The sequence below is a fragment of the Cydia amplana genome, chromosome 1 (assembly GCF_948474715.1).
Source record: "Cydia amplana chromosome 1, ilCydAmpl1.1, whole genome shotgun sequence".
Lineage (NCBI taxonomy): Eukaryota > Metazoa > Arthropoda > Insecta > Lepidoptera > Tortricidae > Cydia > Cydia amplana.
The window spans coordinates 25,356,535-25,381,327 of record NC_086069.1 but is presented as its reverse complement, the minus strand read 5'-3'; the positions used below and the strand labels follow the sequence as shown (position 1 = coordinate 25,381,327).

General features: G+C 42.9%; 1 protein-coding gene across 1 annotated transcript; it reads left to right on the top strand.

Moving 5' to 3' along the window:
* On the top strand, nt 1–22,223 carry LOC134650162 (uncharacterized). Its single transcript, XM_063505066.1, has 21 exons — nt 1–89; nt 192–322; nt 434–503; nt 6,878–7,132; nt 7,588–7,716; nt 8,087–8,215; nt 9,034–9,234; nt 10,367–10,464; nt 13,619–13,686; nt 14,429–14,530; nt 14,937–15,211; nt 15,259–15,488; nt 16,273–16,361; nt 17,050–17,167; nt 17,450–17,506; nt 17,898–18,057; nt 18,784–18,936; nt 21,119–21,281; nt 21,331–21,437; nt 21,500–21,799; nt 21,862–22,223. Exons 1-21 carry the CDS (start codon nt 68–70, stop codon nt 22,221–22,223), a joined length of 3,219 nt encoding a protein of 1,072 aa, XP_063361136.1. The 5' UTR covers nt 1–67.
* Nucleotides 22,224–24,793: the final 2,570 nt, after the last annotated feature.

Below are 24,793 nucleotides of genomic sequence, written 5' to 3'. Positions count from 1 at the left end.
TTTCTTTAATATTAAATATTTTAGTATAAACCTTTTTTAATTTAATAATTAATACATTTGTGACTCGATGATGGATAATGGCACTCAAGGTATTAAACTATATTTTCCGTGTAGTTGTTTGTGTCAGAACTTTCAAAAAATATACTTTTATTACTACTGGTTGTTTGAATTCATATATTTTTGGGTTTCAGGCCAATACAGCACTTCTATATCAAATTCTGTGGAATCTCGTACAAGTAATATGTACATTTTACAAGTTAAACCAAGCAGTAGTGAAGGATCTTTACAAACTGATGCTATCCCACTCCACATGCTTATAAATGTAAGAAAACAATTTAAAAATATTTTATTTCGTATTAATCGTATTATGCATGAAAATTTAAATTATTACAATATCTTAGCTTTATTCATAGTTGTTAAATATCTGTTACAGGGACAAGACCCCCAACATCATGAGTACTTTATCCCTGTAATACAAGGCAAACAATTACAATTATTTATTGGTAAGTTGGTGCTGTAATCATGAACAACATGTTCGCTGTGGCAATGAGTGTAACTCGTAATTAACCATACTTTGTATCAGATCTTTCGGCCCGGTGAGCGTGTTAAACTAAATCTTTGGTACAGCTTACACTGCCTTATTCTCAAGCAATACATGAGTAAACTTTAGATATTACTTCAAATTCATTAAACTAATTTTACTCAATGTGACCGCTACCCACTCATGCACTGTTAGTGCTTGAAAAATTAAAATGGAGACCTAAAGGCTCTCCAAAACATGTCGCGCAAGTGACTAAAAACACGGGAGTTAAACCGTAAAATTAGCTTAATGGTAGTATGTCTCACAATCGTTTAAATTAAAGTTCATTATTTAAAATTGCCCAAAGGCACACAGAATCGGTTATCGTAGATTAAAGAAAACTAGTATAGATATAGTATAAAAATGTATTTCTGATTTAAGGCTATAAATAAATAAATAATAAATTTAAATTAATAATTACACTGGCATTACGGTATGACTGGGGGGGGAGGAGAGAGTAGGTACGCTCAGGTATGCGACGCTGGGCTATTGGCCGACACCTCAAGTCCACCATACACGTCCCCGTCGTCCCTGTATCTGCCGTCGCGGATCAGGGCCGAACCCACCCAGGGTCCCATTGGTGGGTGGGTCGTCCCTCCTGGGCAATGCTAGTGGTCGGATCGGGCGTCGCTACATTTACCAACTTACCCCGGACCACTAGTAGCAAAGTATGGGGGCCCCGCCTGGCGTGGGCCACGCATAGTGATGTGGCATCCCCACCCGCCAGGTGTTCCTTTCCTTACCCTAGAATCCCATCTTTAATCCCATGATCCAAATCGTCAATTCCTGTCTTTATTCCCGTCTCTACATTCCTTCTCCTGGGGTTTGCAGTCCGGAGCCTGAATGTGCGGAATAATTTTTCCGCACATTTGGGACCCGGAATGCAAACCCCAGATTCTCCTCTCCCAACACCATCCCTACTCCACTCCAAGAGGAGAAAACCTCTTTAAAAAACCCCAATCTAAGGTGGACCAATCGTGCCGAGAGATGCGTGGCTGAGGGGGAGCTCAGTCGCTAACGATGACCCTCGATACCGGGCGACCTCGAGGTGTATTTAGCCTTGTACCGGCAAGCGGGGCTCTGCTGGATACTGACCACATGTTTCCCTAGCTTCTCGTGGGATTTGTATGGAGAACATTAACAAAATAACTGAAGGTACCCTGGAAGACCTATGCCAGGAACTAATGCCCCTGATGGTAGGTGCGGAAGATTCTGTCCAAACATCGGAGCAAGCAATGGAGGGAGTGGAGAGCGCCGACACGGTTGAAAGGAGCGATATTCATTGCCCAAACAACCCAACGGAGGCTCCCAACCCTGACACACGCAAGTCCGTCAAGAAATTGGCGGGCTCTGCGAAGGGCCGCTACAAAGCTCTTAGAGGACTTGGAGTTGCGCACGAGGAAGCGCTACAACTGTCCGCAAAGAGCTTTGCGGAACTTAAAAAGATGGGGCACAAGTTCGGGTCCTCACGCTCCAAACCTGAGCCGAAATCGGCCAAACGGCCGCGCTCGGAGGAGAAATCGCCGCAGGGTAACGCCAGCAAAAACCCAAAGGTGAGTGAGAGCCCTCCAACCCAAACCCAACCCCCACAACCGTACAACGAGGTCCTTAGCCAAGTCCGGGTCGGAATCAAGGACTCCAAGCCGATGAATGTCGCGCAAATGGGGTCCCTATGCAACACCATCTTGCAAAAGATTGCGACTCTGGAGATGGATGAGGGACCAAAGTTTAAGGGTTACGCATACAAGCCAGGCTGGTTACTCATTACATGCAGTGACCAAAGATCCAAAGCCTGGCTTGAGGAAATAACACCAACCCTAAAACCATGGCCGGAAGCCAACCTCGGGGTCATCCCTGAAAATGAGCTTCCTAAGCCTAATATAGGGATGGTGTTCATTCCTGAGATAGACGACTCCAAGGTCAAGCAGTCGCTATCTCTACTCTATGCGCAGAACCAGGGGCTGCACACAGAGTTATGGAAGATTCTCCACACCAAAGTCGAGAAGGGCGGGGTTATGGCAACCCTGTCTCTGGACGACGTGTCGGTGGAGAACCTTCAAAAAAAGGGCCTCAAGGCAAACCTAGGTTTCCGGGAGGTCCAGTTTCGGCTAAAGGGCCAACCTAAGACCCAACAGCCAGGAACGCAACCCACCCAAAACCCAACACCGCAGCCTGCAAACCCTGTCCCACCCACCACCCTAACCCCAACACCCGCCCCAAAGGTGCCTTCCGGTCCAAAGCGGGCGGCTCCTTCCACTTCCAATCCCACTCCAGGATCTTCGGGGTTGCAGCGGTTTCTCGCCAACAGGGGAGGCTACAGGGGCAAAAACCGCCCAAGGGGTAGAGGGGACGGAGGAGGCCACCAAGGGCACAGCAGTGCCCACCGCCGTGGCAAATAAAGACGCTACCAGGGGTAGGGGGATGATGTTCCTCCAGGCCAATCTACACCACGCCATAGCGGCCACAGCGGTCGTAGAAAAACTCTTCGGCGAAAATGGCCTGGACATCGCCCTCATACAAGAACCATGGATAAACACCAAGTCCATGGTAACAGGACTCAACAGAGCAGGAAAGGTACTAAACTACGAAAAAGGTGCTAAACCGAGAGCCTGCATCGTATTTAACAAAAATATTAACTTCTTGCCTGTTACAGAGCTATGCAGTGAAGATACAGTAGCTGCCTATGTCGATCTCAAAGGGAGAGGAGCACTGAAGGTAATAGTTTGCTCCGCCTACCTGCCCGGAGAGAAGCAAGACCCCACAGAAGAACTGACTAAAGTGCTAGAGTACGCTCAGGCACAAAAGGCGGAACTTATTGTGGGATGTGATGCCAACGCCCACCACACTATCTGGGGGAGCACTGGAATCAATAAAAGAGGTGAGTTACTATCCCAATTTATCTTTACCAATTGTCTGCACTTGTTGAATAAGGGAAACACGCCCACTTTCGTAACCAGAGCTAGGCAAGAAGTATTAGATATAACCTTCGCTACTGAAAAGGCGGCCAGCTGCCTAGCCGACTGGCGTGTCAGTAGTGAAAACTCAATGTCGGACCATAGACATATTTTGTTCAGTGTTAAAGGATCTCTAGATAGGGAACCACTAACGCGTAGAAATCCAAAAGAAACGTCATGGGAAGCCTATAAGGCTGACCTTGAAAACCGTCTAAAGGATGTACCAAAATATGTCAAAACACCAGACTCTCTCAACGTAGCAGTTAACCTAATATCTGAAGGCATACTTAGGGCCTACGAACAAAGCTGTCCGTTGAAAGAGACTAAAACTACTAACACAACAACGTGGTGGAACAAAAGGCTAGAAAACCTCCGTAGGTCCACACGTCGCATATTCAATCACTCGACCACGCCGAATGAGTGGAAAAGGTATGGTAGAGCGCTGACTGAATATAATAAACAAATCAGGAAGGCAAAAAGGAGGTCATGGAGAAGGTTTTGTGAAGAGATTGCCCAAACTCACAAAGGAGCACGAATTCACAAAATACTCTCAAAGACACCGACGAACTATCTCGGTCTTCTTAAAAGACCAGATGGCACTTTTACGAACACAGAAGAGGAAACTCTAGACTTGCTCAGAGGCACCCACTTCCCCGGTTCGTACACAACCAGTAACACACAGTTATGCGCCCAAAGGAATAATCAAATCCACAGGGCACGCAATATCGACTGGAATTTGGCAACTAATATCTTCAGACCAAACAAAATTAAATGGGCATTGGAAAAATTTAAACCATTTAAATCAGCGGGAGAAGACGGAGTGTTTCCAGCGCTTTTACAGCAAGGACAAGACCTCCTCCTCCCGCATCTGGTCAGAATATTCCGAGCAAGTTTCGCGTGGGGAATCATACCAGATCAATGGACTAGGGTCAAGGTACGCTTCATACCAAAAGCAGGGAAAAAGGACTATTCACAACCTAAATCCTTCAGACCTATTAGTCTAACATCGTTTTTACTTAAAACGATGGAAAGAATCATTGACCAGCACATTAGAGCGAAATACCTGGTGGAAAGACCACTTAGTGTAAACCAACATGCTTACCAAAAGGGTAAATCTACGGAGACTGCCCTACTTGACCTGGTTGACAAGGTGCAGAAAACCCTAGAGGAAAAGCAAACCGCTCTATGTGCGTTCCTTGATGTTGAAGGTGCTTTCGACAATACGCCCACAGAGACCATACTCAACGGTATGAAGTCAAAGGGAGTAGACGAAACCACCACCAGATGGGTACATAGCATGCTCTCTAACAGAGTAGCCACTCTGACCCTCCATACTACAGAACATGAATTTTATACCACAAAAGGGTGCCCACAAGGAGGAGTTTTATCCCCACTATTATGGACCCTAGTAGTGGACCAACTTCTTGCAATTATGTCAGGCCAAGACTTTGACACACAAGGATATGCCGACGACCTTGTAGTCATCGTCAAAGGCCCTTGCCTCCACACAATATCCAACTTAATGCAAGGAGCTCTAAACACAATATTCAAATGGTGTAGAGAAAATGAATTGTCCATTAATCCGAGCAAGACTGTACTAGTACCATTCACAAGGAAACGAAAGCTCGAAAAGCTTAAAGAACCAAGACTTAATGGACAAATAATACCATTCTCAGAAGAGGTCAAGTATCTAGGGGTTATTTTCGACCAAAAGTTAACTTGGAACCCTCACCTGAGAAATATTATACAAAAAGCGAAAATGGCCATGTGGTCTTGCTGTCGAATGGCAGGAGCAAGATGGGGCATAAGACCCAATATTGCTATGTGGTTATACACAGCGGTAGTGAGGCCAATTATCACCTACGCCTCCGCAGTCTGGTGTAACAAAACCAACCAAAAGACGGCAATAGAAACTCTAAACAGCCTGCAACGCACGGCTTGTTTAACAGCGACAGGCGCCTTCTCCTCGACTCCGGGGGCGGCCCTAGATGCACTGCTGGACATTATACCACTCCATCTGCAGGTGCAAAAGGAGGCCAAGCAGTGCGTCTACAGAATATGCACGCTAAATAGGCCAAAATGGCGCTCCCAAGCATTAGCCAAACTAAAGGCCTGGGTTTTTGCAAATAAAACCCTTAACATGCCCACTGATGACACGCACACCGAATGTCATTTCACCAAACTGTACACAGTAGAAATACCTCCTAGAGACAAATGGACTAACAACCAAATGTACGTTGAAGAGGGAAGCCACATCTGGTACACGGATGGTTCAAAGAAAGGAAATGATGTAGGATGTGGGATCTATGGTGAGAGACCTAAGCTCAGAGCTAGCGTCAGCATGGGCACAAAGGCCTCAATCTTCCAGGCAGAAGTCTTCGCCATCAACAAATGTGCGGAGATTAACCTGGACAGAAACCTAAGACACCAACATATCTACATCAACTCAGACAGCCAGGCTGCTCTGCTGGCACTAGAATCCCTTGAGTCAAACTCAAAACTAGTCCAGAACTGTAAAACAAACCTAAATGCACTGGCTAACTCCAACAAAGTCACACTTAGATGGGTACCAGGGCACTCCGACATTAACGGAAACGAAGAAGCAGACGAACTTGCAAGAAAGGGCGCAGACACACCCCTGGTCGGCCCAGAACCGTTCTGTGGAATCACAAAACGGGATGCATATTCTCTGCTCAGCGACTTAGAAAAAAAGAGAGCAATCGATTGGTGGAAGTTCGCTAAAGGACAAGTACACTCGAAAGCTCTAATCAAAGGGTTCAACAGCAAAATCGCTAAGGAGCTTCTGGGGCTCAAAAGGCACAAAACTTGCGCGGTGACTAGAATACTGACTGGACACTGTAAGTTGAACAAGCACATGTTTCAAATTGGCAAGAAACAAGATGCGACATGCAGGTTCTGCCAGGAGTCAGAGGAGACTGCAATGCACATTCTCTGTTCCTGTGGACCACTAATGTCAAAAAGAAGTACCTACTTAGGGCGGCATGTATTGCAACCCTATGAGGTACAGAACGTTACGGCCCAAAGCATCTGTAATTTTCTGGATGCAACGGGCATTAGTAATGAACTTTAAAGGGCCGTCACAATAGATCAATACTTGGTCGACGTGACACTCAAAGGCCCGATACCACCCCAATAATAAATAAATACGGTATGACTGAGAACGCCTAAGGGATGCCTCGGCATTCCCGAGCACACCTTGGCATGTCTGCGGAGGCGTCGGCCATATGACGATGGATGCCTTGCCGTGCCATGCTGATGTTTACAGCTCAAAGCCATAGAAAGCTACACACCCGATATTATTGTTTTATACTATACATTTCAGATTCCCGAGAACAAGCTGACACAAACACAGCAAACAACCAGTATTATAGTATCGTCACCGAGCCACAGACAGACAACAATGAATTGCAGATCCTGAATAGTGACATTACCGTTACACCCAGCCATGAACATATATTGCAAATTAAAACAGATGCAAAATGCAGAATGGATAAATTGTCTTCGAATGAAGACAAAATTAATAATACTAAGGCCTCACATAATATTGAGCAGAAAAAGAAAGTTTTGCAGAAGTTTGGTAAGTATTTAGTATCAAGTTATGCAACCCTCTGGTATTTATGGCCGTTCCTATGATTTTAGAGTTAAGCTAAGTTGGCAGCGAATTTGATAGCCCTGGCTGTGCGACTGTTATTTGGAACATCAGACTTCTATGAAATGATCACGTTTAAATAACACTGGCGCAGTCTGTGCTATCAAAATCGCTGCCAACTTGGTCTAACTCTAGTGAGTTATGCTAGTTTGTCTGAGCCACGTTCCAATCTTTGTCTATCGTCATCTGAATGTACTTATACTTGGCTAAAGTTAGACAAATGTCGGGTTGCATGTTCCACAAGTTACAACAGATACACATAATATTCTCGAAACAATTTCTTACTGGGAACTATATCTACGCCCGCTAGGACCAGATGGGAACAGTTTAATTCCTATGGTGCATTAGAAATGTTTACAATGTGCATGTGGTATCGTGTCCAGTGCACATCTCGGACCGCCTAGCGCCGCCGCGGGCGGTGGCGGTGCTGCCGGGCGCGCTGACGCTGCGGCGCGGCGCCGTGTGGCCGCGCGCCGTGCTGCCGGCCCGAGTGCGCTTCGGACCCGTACAAGGTAATCTTTAACCGCCCACGTCAACTGACGCGGGCGGCTACAGACTGATATGAACCTTCGTACATTACGGGCTACGGCAAGGTTTGCGATGATGCGCCGCGCACGATAGGCGTAGCGTTTAAAGGGTTAGTTGTCATAAAGTGTCTGACCCCTGTTTCACCATGTGACCATTGACTATTCACTTGTAAATCTCACGCCTTGTATCAGAGCTATTTCAACTATTTGAGACATCATGACTTTAAAACTCGGACTGATGCTTTTCTATGTTGTTAATAAAAAAGAGAATATTTTTCCTTATGCCTGCGTTATAAGTACCTAGTCTGTTTACTAAGAGTATAGGTTGACAGACGGTAATATACCATTGTTCCAGGGATCAAACGCAGTCTAACAGCGGAAGAAGCAGAGAGCCTAAAATTAGCGCACAGCGACTCTGGCTTGCCACTGTTCATGCTGAAAACGGAGGACGACACCCACACGCATATAGATGTTTCTGACATGGGTAACTAATACCTACATAAATAAATATATGAAATATTCACTTAAATGAGGGTTTACGCGCAAATGTTAACGCAGATGGTGCTGCAATCGTTAAAAAAAACTGAGTCATTTGATATGCCAAATCTAAAGAAATAAAAGATATTTTGAGTTGCAAGTTTGGTTTTCTAATTAACACTTACAAATTACTCTTTTTTAGGGTTCCGTAGCCAAATGGCAAAAAACGGAACCCTTATAGATTCGTCATGTCTGTCTGTCTGGCTGTCCGTCTGTCTGTCCGTCCGTATGTCACAGCCACTTTTCTCCGAAACTATACGAACTATACTGTTGAAACTTGGTAAGTAGATGTATTCTGTGAACCGCATTAAGATTTTCACACAAAAATAGAAAAAAAACAATAAATTTTTGGGGTTCCCCATACTTCGAACTGAAACTCAAAATTTTTTTTTTCATCAAACCCATACGTGTGGGGTATCTATGGATAGGTCTTCAAAAATGATATTGAGGTTTCTAATATCATTTTTTTCTAAACTGAATAGTTTGCGCGAGAGACACTTCCAAAGTGGTAAAATGTGTGTCCCCCCCCCCCCCTGTAACTTCTAAAATAAGAGAATGATAAAACTAAAAAAAATATATGATGTACATTACCATATAAACTTCCACCGAAAATTGGTTTGAACGAGATCTAGTAAGTAGTTTTTTTTTAATACGTCATAGATCGCCTAAATACGGAACCCTTCATGGGCGAGTCCGACTCGCACTTGGCCGCTTTTTTAATTTTTGTATTAATTAGTAATATATGTATGAATAATTGTTTGTCAGATAAATCAAATTGGCTAAGCTTACTACCGCTCGGAGACCAAAGCACAGCCAATGTGTGGCTTTACGAGGAGGACCACGAATTATACGCGGCTACAATAAATACTATACCAGCCCGGGTGCCGCTTGTACTGGGCTATAGCAAGGAGTACGTGGATGCCCACAAGTTACCTGTCGAACAACCGGTATTGGACCTTGAGGCAGGTTAGTAAGGTCTATATTTGAATGTATCAGGAGGGCATGCCGCTTCGAGTAAAACTACGTACCACGAATTATACGCGGCTACAATAAATACTATAGCCGCCCGGGTGCCGCTTGTACTGGGCTATAGCAAGGAGTACGTGGATGCCCACAAGTTACCTGTCGAACAACCGGTACTGGACCTTGAGGCAGGTTAGTAAGGTCTATCACTGATTTAAACTTTCACGATTTTTACACATTATTAAATTATACAACGGGACTTAATCGCGTATCTAAGTTTTAAGATTTACCTCCGACGTTTCGAGGACGGCGTTGTCCCCGTGGTCTCGGAGAAGACTGGCTTAAGTTGACATCAGCATCGTCTAACCGCGCGAGTTTTTCGAACTACCCATACTTGGTCTTGTTTATCCGCTTGAACGTTTTTGCGCACTAGGGATGTCACTCTGTCGACACACAACACTAACGATATTCGATTTATCGACTGTCGATATTCGTTTACGCTTACATTTACTAATGACTGGATTCCATGTGGATGAGATCTTGAAACCCTCGTCCCGATTGAAATTACTATGTTTTTTGATTGAAATTACTATGTGTTTTGAGAGTGACATCCCTAGTGCGCAAAACGTTCAAGCGGATAAACAAGACCAAGTGCGGGTAGTTCGAAAAACTCGCGCGGTTAGACGATGCTGATGTCAACTTAAGCCAGTCTTCTCCGAGACCACGGGGACAACGCCGTCCTCGAAATGTCGGAGGTAAATCTTAAAACTTAGATACGCGATTAAGTCCCGTTGTATAATTTAATAATGTAGTAAGGTCTATATTTGAATGTGTTCTTGTGATAATGAACAACCAAAAAATAATCCGTCATATAGCTACCTCTATTTAGTAGTCGCAACCTTCGGAAAAAAACAAAATATTCAGAACAAATATTTCCGAGTATCTTTTATAAATACAACATTTTACTTTAGTAAATTTTGTTTTAACAATAATATTGTACCTACTAAAACTCACTGGTAAGCCGAAAAGTTGAAATTTATCCTGTATAAAACGCTAGTGTACCATGCGCCACGGTTGGTAAATGGTGCGCCATGTAACACGAAAATCCCAACTGATAGCTTCGCTGTTTTTTCAGAATTGACCGCAAAACATCGTCAATGGTGGTGCCACGAGTGTCAGCGGTCCATGTCCACAGCGGCGTTGTTACAGCGGCACATGGACGTTTATCATACGGTGAGTAAGCAGCACTGATGTTCCGTTTTCGATGGTGGCGCCACGAGTGTATTTTTGTAAAAAAAAAGATTGTTCTATTCATATAATAACAAATCCAAAATATTTGTAATACATTTTTTTTGCAGGACAGCTTTTATCGCAAAGCTCCAAAAACCGCATATGACGACTTTTGGATCCAATGTATATTATTATTATTAACATGTATAACATTTATTTAACTAAACGATATTTTCTGCAAATTATGTTATTTTATGTTTCATTTATAAAGCATTTAAATTGATGTTTTTTACCACTTTCGACCGGTTATTTTAATATATTAATAGGTATATGGTTTATTTTTGTCTGAAAATGGCATTTGTAAAAATAACTAGATTGTAACTTTGGTGTAAGAACTCCTTATTAAGTCATACATTTTCTTATATTTCCTCATACAATTTGCATGAATACGTATGATACATCATACTTTAGGTTCCTTGTTATTACATGGAATTATATTTCAAGGGTGCTGCTATGTCTGCGGTCTTTACACGGCACGAACATTTTATTATTCGTTGAATAGGTTTAATAGTAAGTATGTACTGACGAAACATAATGGTGTCACTAGTCAGACAGTGTCAACGACGTGTAAGAGTTTAGCATAACTGATGATCATCTTTAATGGTTCCGCAACGAGTGTCAGCGAATCCACAACGGCATATGGACATCTATTTGTCTGAGTTGGTTTAGGATATTTGATGAAACATATTCAAATGGGACACTAGGGGTCACTCTTTCGTTTATCATTGGGTGCATAGGTTTCGTAGAGCCCAGCGGCGCACGGTCTATCATTCGTTGTTTAGATCATGTTTAGGTCTTCAATGTACCTACGGGTGTCAGCGAAACCACAACAGCACATATACGTCTATCATTCAGTAAGTAAAGGCTTTATAGTCTTCCGCTTGGGTCCAATTATGAACATTCCAGGTTTTAAGAAGAAGTACAGAAATATGCTCATATATTTTGACAAATTGTTATATCGTGATACATTTTGAATTGTTGTGACGGCGTCACGCGTTTGACATGTGACATGCTTAGAAACATCTTAGAAAAAAGTTTTTCTGTAAGTTTTTAAACAATTATGGCCGCTATAGTAATTCCACCTGTAGGGCTAAGATGGCCGGCTCTTTATCACTTGTCACCATGGCTGTCACGTTCTAACAAATATGTAAGTGCGAAAGTGACGCATAGCATGACAGATGATAAAAATGCGATAGCTGGTCTGGCGTTTTCGAGACACATGTAAGATGACGAGTGATGATGAAGTTTTCCCCGGAAAAGTTTACATGTTTAATAAATGTGCATTTTGGTTAGGGCGCATGCACAAAACACACTTGCAAATTGGTTTACAGTACATATGGTCCTATTTTCCCGCACTAGTGCGTAAAATAGCACTTTTCGTGCGATGTCAAAAGTTTAAACGGCCATATGTACTGTAAGTCGTGTCGATTTAAAACACTCCCTTCGGTCGTGTTTTAATTTATCGCCACTTGTTTCGAATTTCCTCTTTTCCGCACTTGTATCGTAAATAACTATTTTATCACTTTCCCAAAGCGACCTGTATTGTCCCTTTCGCGGACTGCGACAATTTCTTATCAATTAAAACTTTAAGACTGGCCATTTCACAAATACATCAGTGTTTTAATCTTTTATAACCAGGCCTCGGAGTTTTTTTAGCACGGTAAGACTAAGGAGAGCTATGGAGTCTTTGTTAGCATTAAAATTAAATTCATACTCATACTCATCCTCATTAATTAAGTTCGTCCGAATCGTTTTATAAATACTTAGACTACTTATATGTAATTAATTCTGTTTACATATATTTAATTAAATGTTATATTATAAAAAAGTAATAATATGTATATGTGTATGTTAATATTATTATATTACCCATATTGCAGTGTCATCGCTCTAATATTTTATTTAAGTACTTAACGTACCTACATACTATAATTACTGTTAAGATAAGGATATTGGTGTCTTGAAAATGATGCCCAATAATATAATATGTATATGTGTATGTTAATATTATTATATTACCCATATTGCAGTGTCATCGCTCCAATATTTTATTTAAGTACTTAACGTACCTACATACTATAATTACTGTTAAGATAAGGATATTGGTGTCTTGAAAATGATGCCCAATAATATAATATGTATATGTGTATGTTAATATTATTGTATTACCCATATTGCAGTGTCATCGCTCCAATATTTTATTTAAGTACTTAACGTACCTACATACTATAATTACTGTTAAGATATTGATATTGGTGTCTTGAAAATGATGCCCATGAATGCGACTTACGACGTTTATACTGCCCATTATGTGTGAACGAACTGTTTTGTAGACGTAAGGAAGAGTAACGCATAACTATTCTAAAATATTGTAGCTCTATATCAACCTTAATGAATAATAAACAGTTTTAATATCTATGGAATATCGTTTTAATATGTCGAATACGTATTACCAATGTTTATAATCATAGGTTGCATGTCTTAAGTACTTTTTTAAGTGATAGGCCACTTATGATTAAACCTCTTTACCTAAATATGTGTATGAGTAAATCAGATGTCACATTATGTCATGAATATATAGTTACGTATTTCGTTATTGTGATGATCGCTGATATTTATTAGGTCTAGAGCTGTACATAATTTACTTGTACTTAATTAATGAGGATGAGTATGAGTATGAACTTAATTTTAATGTTAACAAAGACTCCATAGCTCTCCTTAGTCTTACCGTGCTAAAAAAACTCCGAGGCCTGTTTATAACACTGATAAACTTTACTTTACTTTTTTTTTGTAGATTTTTCTAGATTTAATTAGAAATCATAATTATGATAACTACAAGTATAATAAACAATGATAATGTTTTTATGAGCGTTGATATAGTTAAGGCGTACCTACGGTTTCGAAACAGTCATTTGTGGGTTCCAATCCCGGGTCCTAATAATGAGTTTCATGGGACTACGACTTATATCATTTGATATTCACCTGTTGCCGTTTGGCGTAAGAGACATCGTGAGGAAGGCGAACGTCACGGGATTATGCCGTCAATTCGCCGCAAAAAAATAAATTGTATAAAAAGATATTGTTTTTTTTGTCTTAGGAGGAGAAGCAGAGACCGCGCCGCTACCGATGTCTGCACTGCACCAGATCTTTCTGCAGATTGTTTACGTTAGTATAAAATAAATTACTTTACTAATTGTTACAATTCAAACTTTATCTTAGATTATAAACCGCCGCATAAAGACTTCACATGATTAAACCCTTTTAGATCGACATAGAGACGAGTTTGTATGAGGAAATTGCATGATTGTTTGCATGGTTGTGGTTTGGTTGCGGCACAGAATAACTAATAGTACTACCGTACAGAAAATTCACTCCTTCACAAAAGTCAGATTTAGGTATAAAATTACACCTATATCGCCGCCTGCAAGCAAAATTGAAACGCGCACGAACCGTGAATCTCCTTTGCGCGCCTCAGTTTTATGACCGAGCTGTGAGTGTCGGCACGGGGTTATCACTCGACAAGTTTTTATACCTATACCCACCGATTTATTATTTTTAAGATAAATATGTAGGAATTACAAACGTTGATTATGTAAACATAATTTTTTTATCCGGAGATAGTATGTCTGATTCTCACGAAAGTAAATTTCGAAGCCATTGGGTATTTTCAATTTTGCGCGAGCGCCACGTGACACGACTATCGTGCACGCCGAGCGGCAGCCCACTGCCATACGCCTATTCGATGGGCGCGCCGGCCAAATGTACCTAAACTGCGGAGTGACACCCCCCTGGTTGCGGTATAAAGCTCCATGTACATACCTATGTCGCTTCCCCCCTCACAGTGAAGTGAATCGAAAAAAAATGAGTAGAGATTTAATTGAAATATACCATCTCGTTTTTTTTTCAGATTAAGACGGCACACGGCAAGACATTGCAAAGAAAATGCTAAGAAAGCGAAAGAAGACAAAAATAATGAATTACAAGGTGGCCAAACTGCGAATGGTCTTCTGTAAGTACAACTTACCATAATTTACAAAAACTGATTAAGACTAGCCGAGTAACAGAAACCTGTTAGGCCCTGGCACAATTCACCTCAACTACTCCTGTACGGAGTGAGACCGCTTATTTTAGTTGAATCCACGTTTATGACATGTACCTTCATATTTATTGAAATTTAAAAGAAGTTGCAGGGATATACATCCATTACATACATACCATACATACAGCGTAGCATTCATAGCATTGTACAAGTAGGTTACTAAAATCGCATCTTTGTCTTGTAACCTTGCGTTCTTCCTACACCCTTTATTATGTAAAGCGACAGTCAATAGACCAAGATCTTATGCGAAGAAAGAAAGACAACATTTGTAAAATTACCTACATTAAGTTTAACAGTTAAAACGTTTTCTTTCCAGAGACACTTCAAAACCAGACGACCTCCCCGACCTACCCATCACCCCCGCCGACGACAGCCGCCTCCCCTCCGACGAGAGTCTCCAAACCCTGACCAACAACCTAGACTTCTCCACGACCCTGTTCGACACGGAGCGCATCAACCTCGACATCTCCGGCAGCTCGCGGGAGGACTTCAACTACTCGCTGGGGCTTAAGGACGATATTGCGCTGGCGGCTGGGATAGATTTTGGAATTGACGAGTCGTGCAGTAAAAAGGAGGTTAGTGCTGTATTTGGTATTAGAAATTTATCATCGCCCGTCTACAATTTCCCTACTGCTGAGACTTATCCATCACCCTGGCTGAAGACAGCCGCCTCCCCTCCGACGAGAGTCTCCAAACCCTCACCAACAACCTAGACTTCTCCACGACCCTGTTCGACACGGAGCGCATCAACCTCGACATCTCGGGCAGCTCGCGGGAGGACTTCAACTACTCGCTGGGGCTTAAGAACGATATTGCGCTGGCGGCTGGGATAGATTTTGGAATTGACGATTCGTGCAGTAAAAAGGAGGTTAGTACTGTAATTTGATATTAGAAATTTATCATCGCCCGTCTACAATTTCCCTACTGCTGAGACTTATCCATCACCCTGGCTTAAGACAGCCGCCTTGCCTCCGACGAGAGTCTCCAAACCCTGACCAACAACCTAGACTTCTCCACGACCCTGTTCGACACGGAGCGCATCAACCTCGACATCTCCGGCAGCTCGCGGGAGGACTTCAACTACTCGCTGGGGCTTAAGGACGATATTGCGCTGGCGGCTGGGATAGATTTTGGAATTGACGAGTCGTGCAGTAAAAAGGAGGTTAGTGCTGTAGGGTGACTGCTATAATAGCAATTGGCCACTCTTAATAATAAGGTTTCAATTGGCTTGTTTCTTTCTGATTTGTAAGGAGTGGCCAATAACTGTAGCAGTCACCCCTACTCATATTTAATTTGGTATCAAGCAGAAACGTCTGCAATAAATACCACAATACTTAGAAACTGCTGCTTGCGATTGCTTGGATTACGACCCTCTAAGGCGCAAATGAAAGATATGGTGGATATATTCGCTGTAGACGGGTATGTCTCGGTAGCTCAGTTGGTAAAGCGGCGGGCTCGTCGCGAGTTCGAGTCTCGCCCAAGACAGTGAGTTTTTCCACTTTTCCTTTATTCTAAGGCATTCTCGTGTTTAATATTACGCATTTATCAACCCATATATCTATATCTTCCCACTGCTGAGCATAGTTATTAATTACCTATCCATCAAGACTGTTTTGGGCTATATAAAAACTAACTCAGTCATATGTTTCCAGGTGAGAAGAGAGAACACGGAAACGGTGTTCCTAACCTGTAGATATTGTAACCAAGCCGTCATACGAGGGCGGCAACGTCAGCATGTCAAGTGAGTTATAAATAAAGAAAATAAAGAAAATTATCAAAGTTGTCAGTTTTAACTTCAACTTCAACTTCAACATTTATTCAGCAAATAGGCCACAAGGGCACTTTTACACGTCAACATTGAATTTACATACAAGCAACCTTGAGTACCTTGATTTGTGTACAAACAGCAACACTCTTAACTGTCCATCGGTGGATCTCCTCTTGTAATAAGGTTTTCCAACTGGCAGTTAACAGTGTGGGCGATGGTACCTATACATGAAAATTTGTCAATGTTCTAACTTTTATACCTTACATTACAAATTTGGTGTCTGCTACTGCCTGACGATATTTAATTAACTACAAAATTTTGGTATTTTAGTTCTAATTCAGACATTTATCCGTAAATAGTGCAAGAAATTGATTAATCTGTCAGCTCCCAGCGGCTCATATTTGAGCCAGAACGCTTATGGGTGACGTCATATCGTGGGAAACGACAGGTTAATTAACTTTCTACTGGTGGAGTTGACGAAAATCTGATAAAAATTTCTCCAAGCTGTGAGAAAAAGGCCTCTATTGTCAAGGCGATAGAGTGCGCGTTCAGATTGTGATCACCATGGCCGCTCCGATATATCTGATGGCGCGTGTACAAAAAAAAACTTATCTCTACCTGCTCCTCGTTTCAACATTTAATTGCTAATTTTATGTTTTAGGGCATGCACGGAAAGAAAATATCACTGTGAGTGCGGACGCGCGTTCCTATACAAGGACAAACTGGCCCTACACATACACATAGACCACCCTAACCTGACTTCTGACCAGCGGAGACAGGTGATATGGAAACGCTATTTATTTGTATGTCTATCTCATCTAACCTATCTAATATCTTTAAACGAGCAATTATTTATTTATTTATATATATATTTCGGGGATCTCGGAAACGGCTTTAACGATTTCGATGAAATTTGCTATACGGGGGTTTTCGGGGGCGAAAAATCGATCTAGCTAAATAGGTCTTATCTCTGGGAAAACGCGCATTTTCGAGTTTTTATATGTTATCCGAGCGAAGCTCGGTCACCCAGATATTATATTAAATAAATATGTTTATTTCAGAATAGTAAAGAAGATGATTTGCAATATAAATGTGAAACGTGCAATCACAAGTTTAAGGTAAGTAATTAATAATAATTCGCTCTCAGTTTTTTTTTAACACTGTTTACCTATTTTGTACAGCATCAAAACTATTGGAACGAGTCGAAACTCAATGAGGTTGCACCTTGATGGTATTGGTGAATGTATTGTTACCGAAGTTACGTAGGTGTGCAAAATTTAACACATTGCCACCCAGCCAAACAAGACATCCGCACCAGGCCACAACAATTTCGTCATATAAAGCTCGTCGGCCTGGGAAAAAATCATAAAATACTCGGGTATCTGTCGGCAGTCGGGTTTTCGGCACTGAATGTGTTAATAATTGTTAAATTTAGAGCATTAGCTAATGGAGATTCCTACAAGATTCACCATTACTGTTCATTATTAACTTGTATATTTATTTGATTAGCGGCGCGGTATGCTAGTGAACCATCTCTGGCGAGTCCACAAGACGCTTTCAACTGCAGTCCCCCTAGAGAAGAAAGTGCGACATTACCCGTGCGTCACGTGTCCCAAAGTGTACCGGACGGCCGCGAAACGGGACAGTCACGTCAAGATACACCACCCTGGTGAGTGTTTATGGTTAACCGTCTCTGGCGAGTCCACAAGACGGTTTCAACTGCTGTCCCTCTAGAGAAGAAAGTGCGACATTACCCGTGCGTCACGTGCCCCAAAGTGTACCGGACGGCCGCGAAACGGGACAGTCACGTCAAGATACATCACGCAGTGCTCGGAATAGGTAGTGCCTATTTACCTAAACTTCAGAGGAGGACCTAACTAAGAGTGGTTACAACCACCAAAAAATATTATTTATTATTATTGTTCGCGGGATTTCCCGGGATTCATAAGAGTACCTAATCGACATATACTCAGACTCGGGGTCAAATTATTAACTAAATGCAATTGTTTAATGCCGATAGTTTGAATGGTTACGTTGATTTGTTTATTTAGTACAAATTTGTATACATTAAATGTTTGAAACATATGATAACCAGTTTTTATTCCAATTACCTCGTTACACACATACACATTACATTTTTGATCGATTTTCTACACAGTACGTTATATGTCACGACACGCATTTTTCTGAATTAAACTATTGAATTTTACTAATAATTTGACGCCGAGTCTGATTATATGTCGATTAGGTACTCTTATGAATCCCGGGAAATCCCGCGAACAATATTAATAAATAATATTTTTTGGTGGTTGTAACCACTCTTAGTTAGGTCCTCATCTGAAGTTTAGGTAAATAGGCACTACCTATTCCGAGCACTGTACATCACCCTGGTGAGTGTTTATGGTGAACCGTCTCTGGCGAGTCCACAAGACGGTTTCAACTGCTGTCCCTTTAGAGAAGAAAGTGCGACATTGCCCGTGCGTCACGTGCCCCAAAGTGTACCGGCCGGCCGCGAAACGGGACAGCCACGTCAAGATACATCACCCTGGTGAGTGTTTATGGTGTACCATCTCTGGCGAGTCTGCAAGACGCTTTCAACTGCAGTTACTTTAGAGAAGAAAGTGCGACATTACCCGTGCGTCACGTGTCCCAAAGTGTACCGGACGGCCGCGAAACGGGACAGTCACGTCAAGATACATCACCCTGGTGAGTGTTTATGGTGTACCATCTCTGGCGAGTCTGCAAGACGCTTTCAACTGCAGTTACTTTAGAGAAGAAAGTGCGACATTACCCGTGCGTCACGTGTCCCAAAGTGTACCGGACGGTCGGCAAACGGGACAGTCACGTCAAGATACATCACCCTGGTAAGTGTTTCTGTAAACCACATCTGGCGAGTCCAGGGTTCCAATGGATAATTATTATTAATCTGTCAGCTCCCACGGCTCATATATGACAGGTTAACCTGTCGAATCCCACGATATGACGTCACCATAAGCGTTCTGGCTCATATATGAGCCGCGGGAGCTGACAGATTAATGATAGTTATCTCGATAATTATCCTGATTTTTATGTCTGATAATCAGGCATCGGAGTTTTTGTCGCATGGTAAGACTAATAGCAAGCTATGGAGTCGACATTTGCCATAAATGTAAACTCTTATTCATACTCATACTCATGATTAATTTTATTTAATATGAGAACAGATTACGTTATTATTTCGTTTGATGAAGAATACTGTTGATATATTTTAAAATACATGTATGTTTCAATTGGGTGAGTTGTACTTCACAACTCAAGCACACTATAGCAGATTTTTCATAGTCATATTGTAAATCGTTGTATGGCTCTATCCATGCCAAATTTGCAGCTATTTCTGGGTTAGGCATAATAATGAATTATGGAATATTCCACAACGTATTTACCACTTACAGATATAAATAACTACTACGTTTTAATCACCAGTGATTGACACATGACAAATACTAATCAATTTTATCAGCGGTCAATACCTACATGACATTAGGTCTTTCGCAGCGATGTAGTTTGTATAGTTGTATGTTAATTAAAATAGTTGAAGTTATGAATTCATAATGTAATAGAAAAATATTTTTTTATATAATTCGACTAATATACACGACCGACCGCTCGAAAGGCATTTTAAGATAAATTAAATAAATGAGTATGAGTATGAATAAGAGTTTACATTTGTGGCAAATGTCGACTCCATAGCTTGCTATTAGTCTTACCATGCGACAAAAACTCCGATGCCTGCTGATAATTATCGATTGGATAATAACCTAAAATATAAAAAACGCCCCAATCTATCAAAGAACGCAAAGAAAATAAATATAGCACCATACCTGGGATAATTATCCGATATTTATCGTATAATTATCGCGATAATTATCAAAGACTAATTATCTGGGTAATTTCGAACCCTGGGCGAGTCCACAAAACGGAGCGATCTCGGTGAACCGAGGCGCTGTGTTCGGTATTCTGCCACCCCCGGGCATCGAGAATGACGTGCCGGCGGCTGTCTCCTCGGCCTACATGCATGTCCTGCAAAGGAGGCTATCAGTAGCACGTTATGTCAAACATACACCGGAAAAGGTGACGCAACAGAAAAATGTGTCGCCAACTCGATTTTTTAGCTATTAAGATTTTTATGATTGGCCTTATTTGCCTGAAAATGAATATTTGATTTGATTTTGATTAAAAGGCTCATATAGAGGCGCATATAGAAGCGCTGGTGGCGTAGCGGTAAGAGCGTGCGGCTTTCAATCCGGAGGTCGCGGGTTCGAACCCCGGCTCGTACCAATGAGTTTTTCGGAACTTATGTACGAAATATCATTTGATATTTACCAGTCGCTTTTCGGTGAAGGAAAACATCGTGAGGAAACCGGACTAATCCCAATACGGGCCTAGTTTACCCTCTGGGTTGAAAGGTCAGATGGCAGTCGCTTTCGTAAAAACTAGCGCCCACGCCAATTACTGGGATTAGTTGCCAAGCGGACCCCAGGCTCCCATGTGCCGTGGCAAAATGCCGGGACAACGCGAGGAAGATGATGATGATAGACGGCGCGCGAACTCGTATACGATTTTAGTTACATTGCGGACTATTGAGGTTACACCAATTCAGTCGACCGATCAAATGAAGTAATGTAATGAAACTCGCATGCGAGTTCTCGCACCGTCTAAATGAGCCCTAATGCGTTATATGTTGTGCGCAGGTTTGTCGGTATCCGGCATAGGAACGTCAATAGAGGGCGGGCTCGTGTCGTGCGCGCCGGCCGCGTGCTCCGCGTGCCCGCGCCAGTACGCCACGCGCGCCAAGCTGCTGCAGCACGTGCGGCGACACCATCCCGCGCTGGTACACCACCCTATACTATACAAGTCCCATTCAATATCACCACCACTACCTGAAACATAGGAACGTCGATAGAGGGCGGGCTCGTGTCGTGCGCGCCGGCCGCGTGCTCCGCGTGCCCGCGCCAGTACGCCACGCGCGCCAAGCTGCTGCAGCACGTGCGGCGACACCATCCCGCGCTGGTACACCACCCTATACTATATACAAGTCCCATTCAACATCACCACCACTACCTGAAACATAGGAACGTCGATAGAGGGCGGGCTCGTGTCGTGCGCGCCGGCCGCGTGCTCCGCGTGCCCGCACCAGTACGCCACGCGCGCCAAGCTGCTGCAGCACGTGCGGCGACACCATCCCGCGCTGGTACACCACCCTATACTATATACAAGTCCCATTCAACATCACCACCACTACCTGAAACATAGGAACGTCGATAGAGGGCGGGCTCGTGTCGTGCGCGCCGGCCGCGTGCAGCGCGTGCCCGCGCCAGTACGCCACGCGCGCCAAGCTGCTGCAGCACGTGCGGCGACACCATCCCGCGCTGGTACACCACCCTATACTATATACAAGTCCCATTCAACATCACCACCACTACCTGAAACATAGGAACGTCGATAGAGGGCGGGCTCGTGTCGTGCGCGCCGGCCGCGTGCAGCGCGTGCCCGCGCCAGTACGCCACGCGCGCCAAGCTGCTGCAGCACGTGCGGCGACACCATCCCGCGCTGGTACACCACCCTATACTATATACAAGTCCCATTCAACATCACCACCACTACCTGAAACATAGGAACGTCGATAGAGGGCGGGCTCGTGTCGTGCGCGCCGGCCGCGTGCAGCGCGTGCCCGCGCCAGTACGCCACGCGCGCCAAGCTGCTGCAGCACGTGCGGCGACACCATCCCGCGCTGGTACACCACCCTATACTATATACAAGTCCCATTCAATATCACCACCACTACCTGAAACATAGGAACGTCGATAGAGGGCGGGCTCGTGTCGTGCGCGCCGGCCGCGTGCTCCGCGTGCCCGCGCCAGTACGCCACGCGCGCCAAGCTGCTGCAGCACGTGCGGCGACACCATCCCGCGCTGGTACACCACCCTATACTATACAAGTCCCATTCAATAATCACCACCACTACCTGAAACTGCGGCAGCATGGTTCCATTTTTATCGCCTGTCACTATGCCCGTCACTTTCGCACTTACATACTTGTTAGAACGTGACACGCAATGTGACAAGCTATAAAAATGCGACCGTGCTACCGCCGCCGGGTACCACTCTGGGCTCTAGACATTATCAGTATCAGCACCCCACACTAAACTAAAAGTGGACGATTAGCCCTTTCCATTAGCCTTCCGCGAATTAGCAGTAAGAGTGAAAGAGAGTAATGAAACATACGGCCGGCCACGAAGTGGCGCGGGGCCATAGGTTGGAGCGAGGCACAGTGATCGGACCTTTCGTTCTCACCTATAGTTGCCGCCGCCGCCGGTCGCGCAAAGTCGTGGCCGGGCCAATATTCTTCATTTGGCGGCAAGTATAGTAAAGAACCGTTCTTCGCTAGTACACGCGCGCACACTGACCTACTGCAATTAAGATAGTTGATGACAATGATGACTGGTAAAGGCCAGGTAACAGTAGGTATTTAAAAGAATAGATTTGTAATTACATTTTTTATTGAAAAAAAAAATAGAAAAAATCTACGCGTTGAGCTAGATTCGAATTTGCGACATTTCGTAACACCAGTCCGAGCGCTCTAACCAACTGAGCTACCTGCGCTTGCTCGACGCGGAAAGTTATTGACGTTTCCTTAGTACAAAAATTGATTCAAATTGAAGTATCTACACCTACAGAAATGCAATGCCCATCACTAGTGGCTGCCATTGCCATGCCCAGTATCCAATACTGGGGCTAGTCTCTATGGATAACTTACAATAGATTAATTGTTAAGTACTTTTTAGGGTTCCGTACCCAAAGGGTAAAAACGGGACCCTATTACTAAGACTCCGCTGTCCGTCCGTCCGTCCGTCCGTCCGTCCGTCACCAGTGATAGCAAGTTGACATTTTCACAGATGATGTATTTCTGTTGCCGCTATAACAACAAATACTAAAAACAGAATAAAATAAAGATTTAAGTGGGGCTCCCATACAACAAACGTGATTTTTGACCGAAGTTAAGCAACGTCGGGCGGGGTCAGTACTTGGATGGTTGACCGTTTTTTTGCTTGTTTTGCTCTATTTTTTGTTGATGGTGCGGAACCCTCCGTGCGCGAGTCCGACTCGCACTTGGCCGGTTTTTTTAGATTGTGGTTTGAGATTTAATTCCCCCTTGTTTCAGGCTCCCCCGGTCAAGAAGAAAATACCGTTTAAATGAGAAATAACGACATGCCTACCTACATCGCCCCATCGGGAGCGAAAATACAAAATGTCATTATGTGATTTAAAAAAAAGTTTCTACATCATTAAATAAAAAATACTAACAATGTACCGTTTCTTTTATATCCTCCCTGCCGATGTCTCGAGAAACCACGGTATAAGGTTGTTCAAAGGGTTGTACTGGTTTGTAATGGATCGGCAACGTTATGTGACACCCCTGGATTTGCCAGGGTTCATAGTCAACGGTAACTGCTTACTATCAGGAGAACGGTATGCGTGTTTGCCATCGATGGGGTTTAAAAAAGTTTCATAAACGTATGACTGAGTAAATCACCCGATAATCTATATATATAAATGCAAGTGTCCTGACTGACTGACTGACTGACTGATTCATCAACGCAGAGCCGAAACTACAAAAGCTAGAAAGTTGAAATTCGCACACTAGGTTGCATTTATAAAGTGTACAAGAGATAAGAAGCGATTTTGAAAAATTCAACCCCTAAGGGGGTTAAAAAGGGGATGAAAGGTTGTATGGGGTACAAGTTTTATTTTAAGCTAGGAATTTGAAACTTTGTAAAAATGTATTATATTAAAAAACAAGAAAACTAATTTCAGCGTTTTTGAAAATTCATCCCCCAAGGTGGTGAAAAAGGGGTTGAAAGTTTGTATGGAGATCAAATATTTTTGTGAGTGTGGGACTTGAAACTTTGTATATAGGGATATTATTATAAGACAGGAAAAGTAATTTCAGCGTTTTTGAAAATTCATCCCCTAACAGGGTTAAAAAGGGGTTGAAAGTTTGAATCCATTACAAATGCCTTGAAACTTCTTAGAAAGGCATAGTAGCCGATTACAAAATAAAATTGCGACGTTTTTGGAAATTCAACCCCTAAGGGGGTTAAAAAGGGGATGAAAGTTCGTTTTTGGGTTCAAATTTCATTTTAAGCTAGGAACTTGAAACTTTACAAATAGATATTAAATTTAAATACAAGAAAACTAATTTCAGCGTTTTTGAAATTTCATCCCCTAAGGTGGTGAAAAAAGGGTTGAAAGTTTGTATGGACATCAAACATTTTTTCGAGCGCGGGACTTGAATCTTTATATTTGGGGATATTATTAAAAGACAGGAAAAGTAATTTCAGCGTTTTTTAAAATTCATCCCCTAAC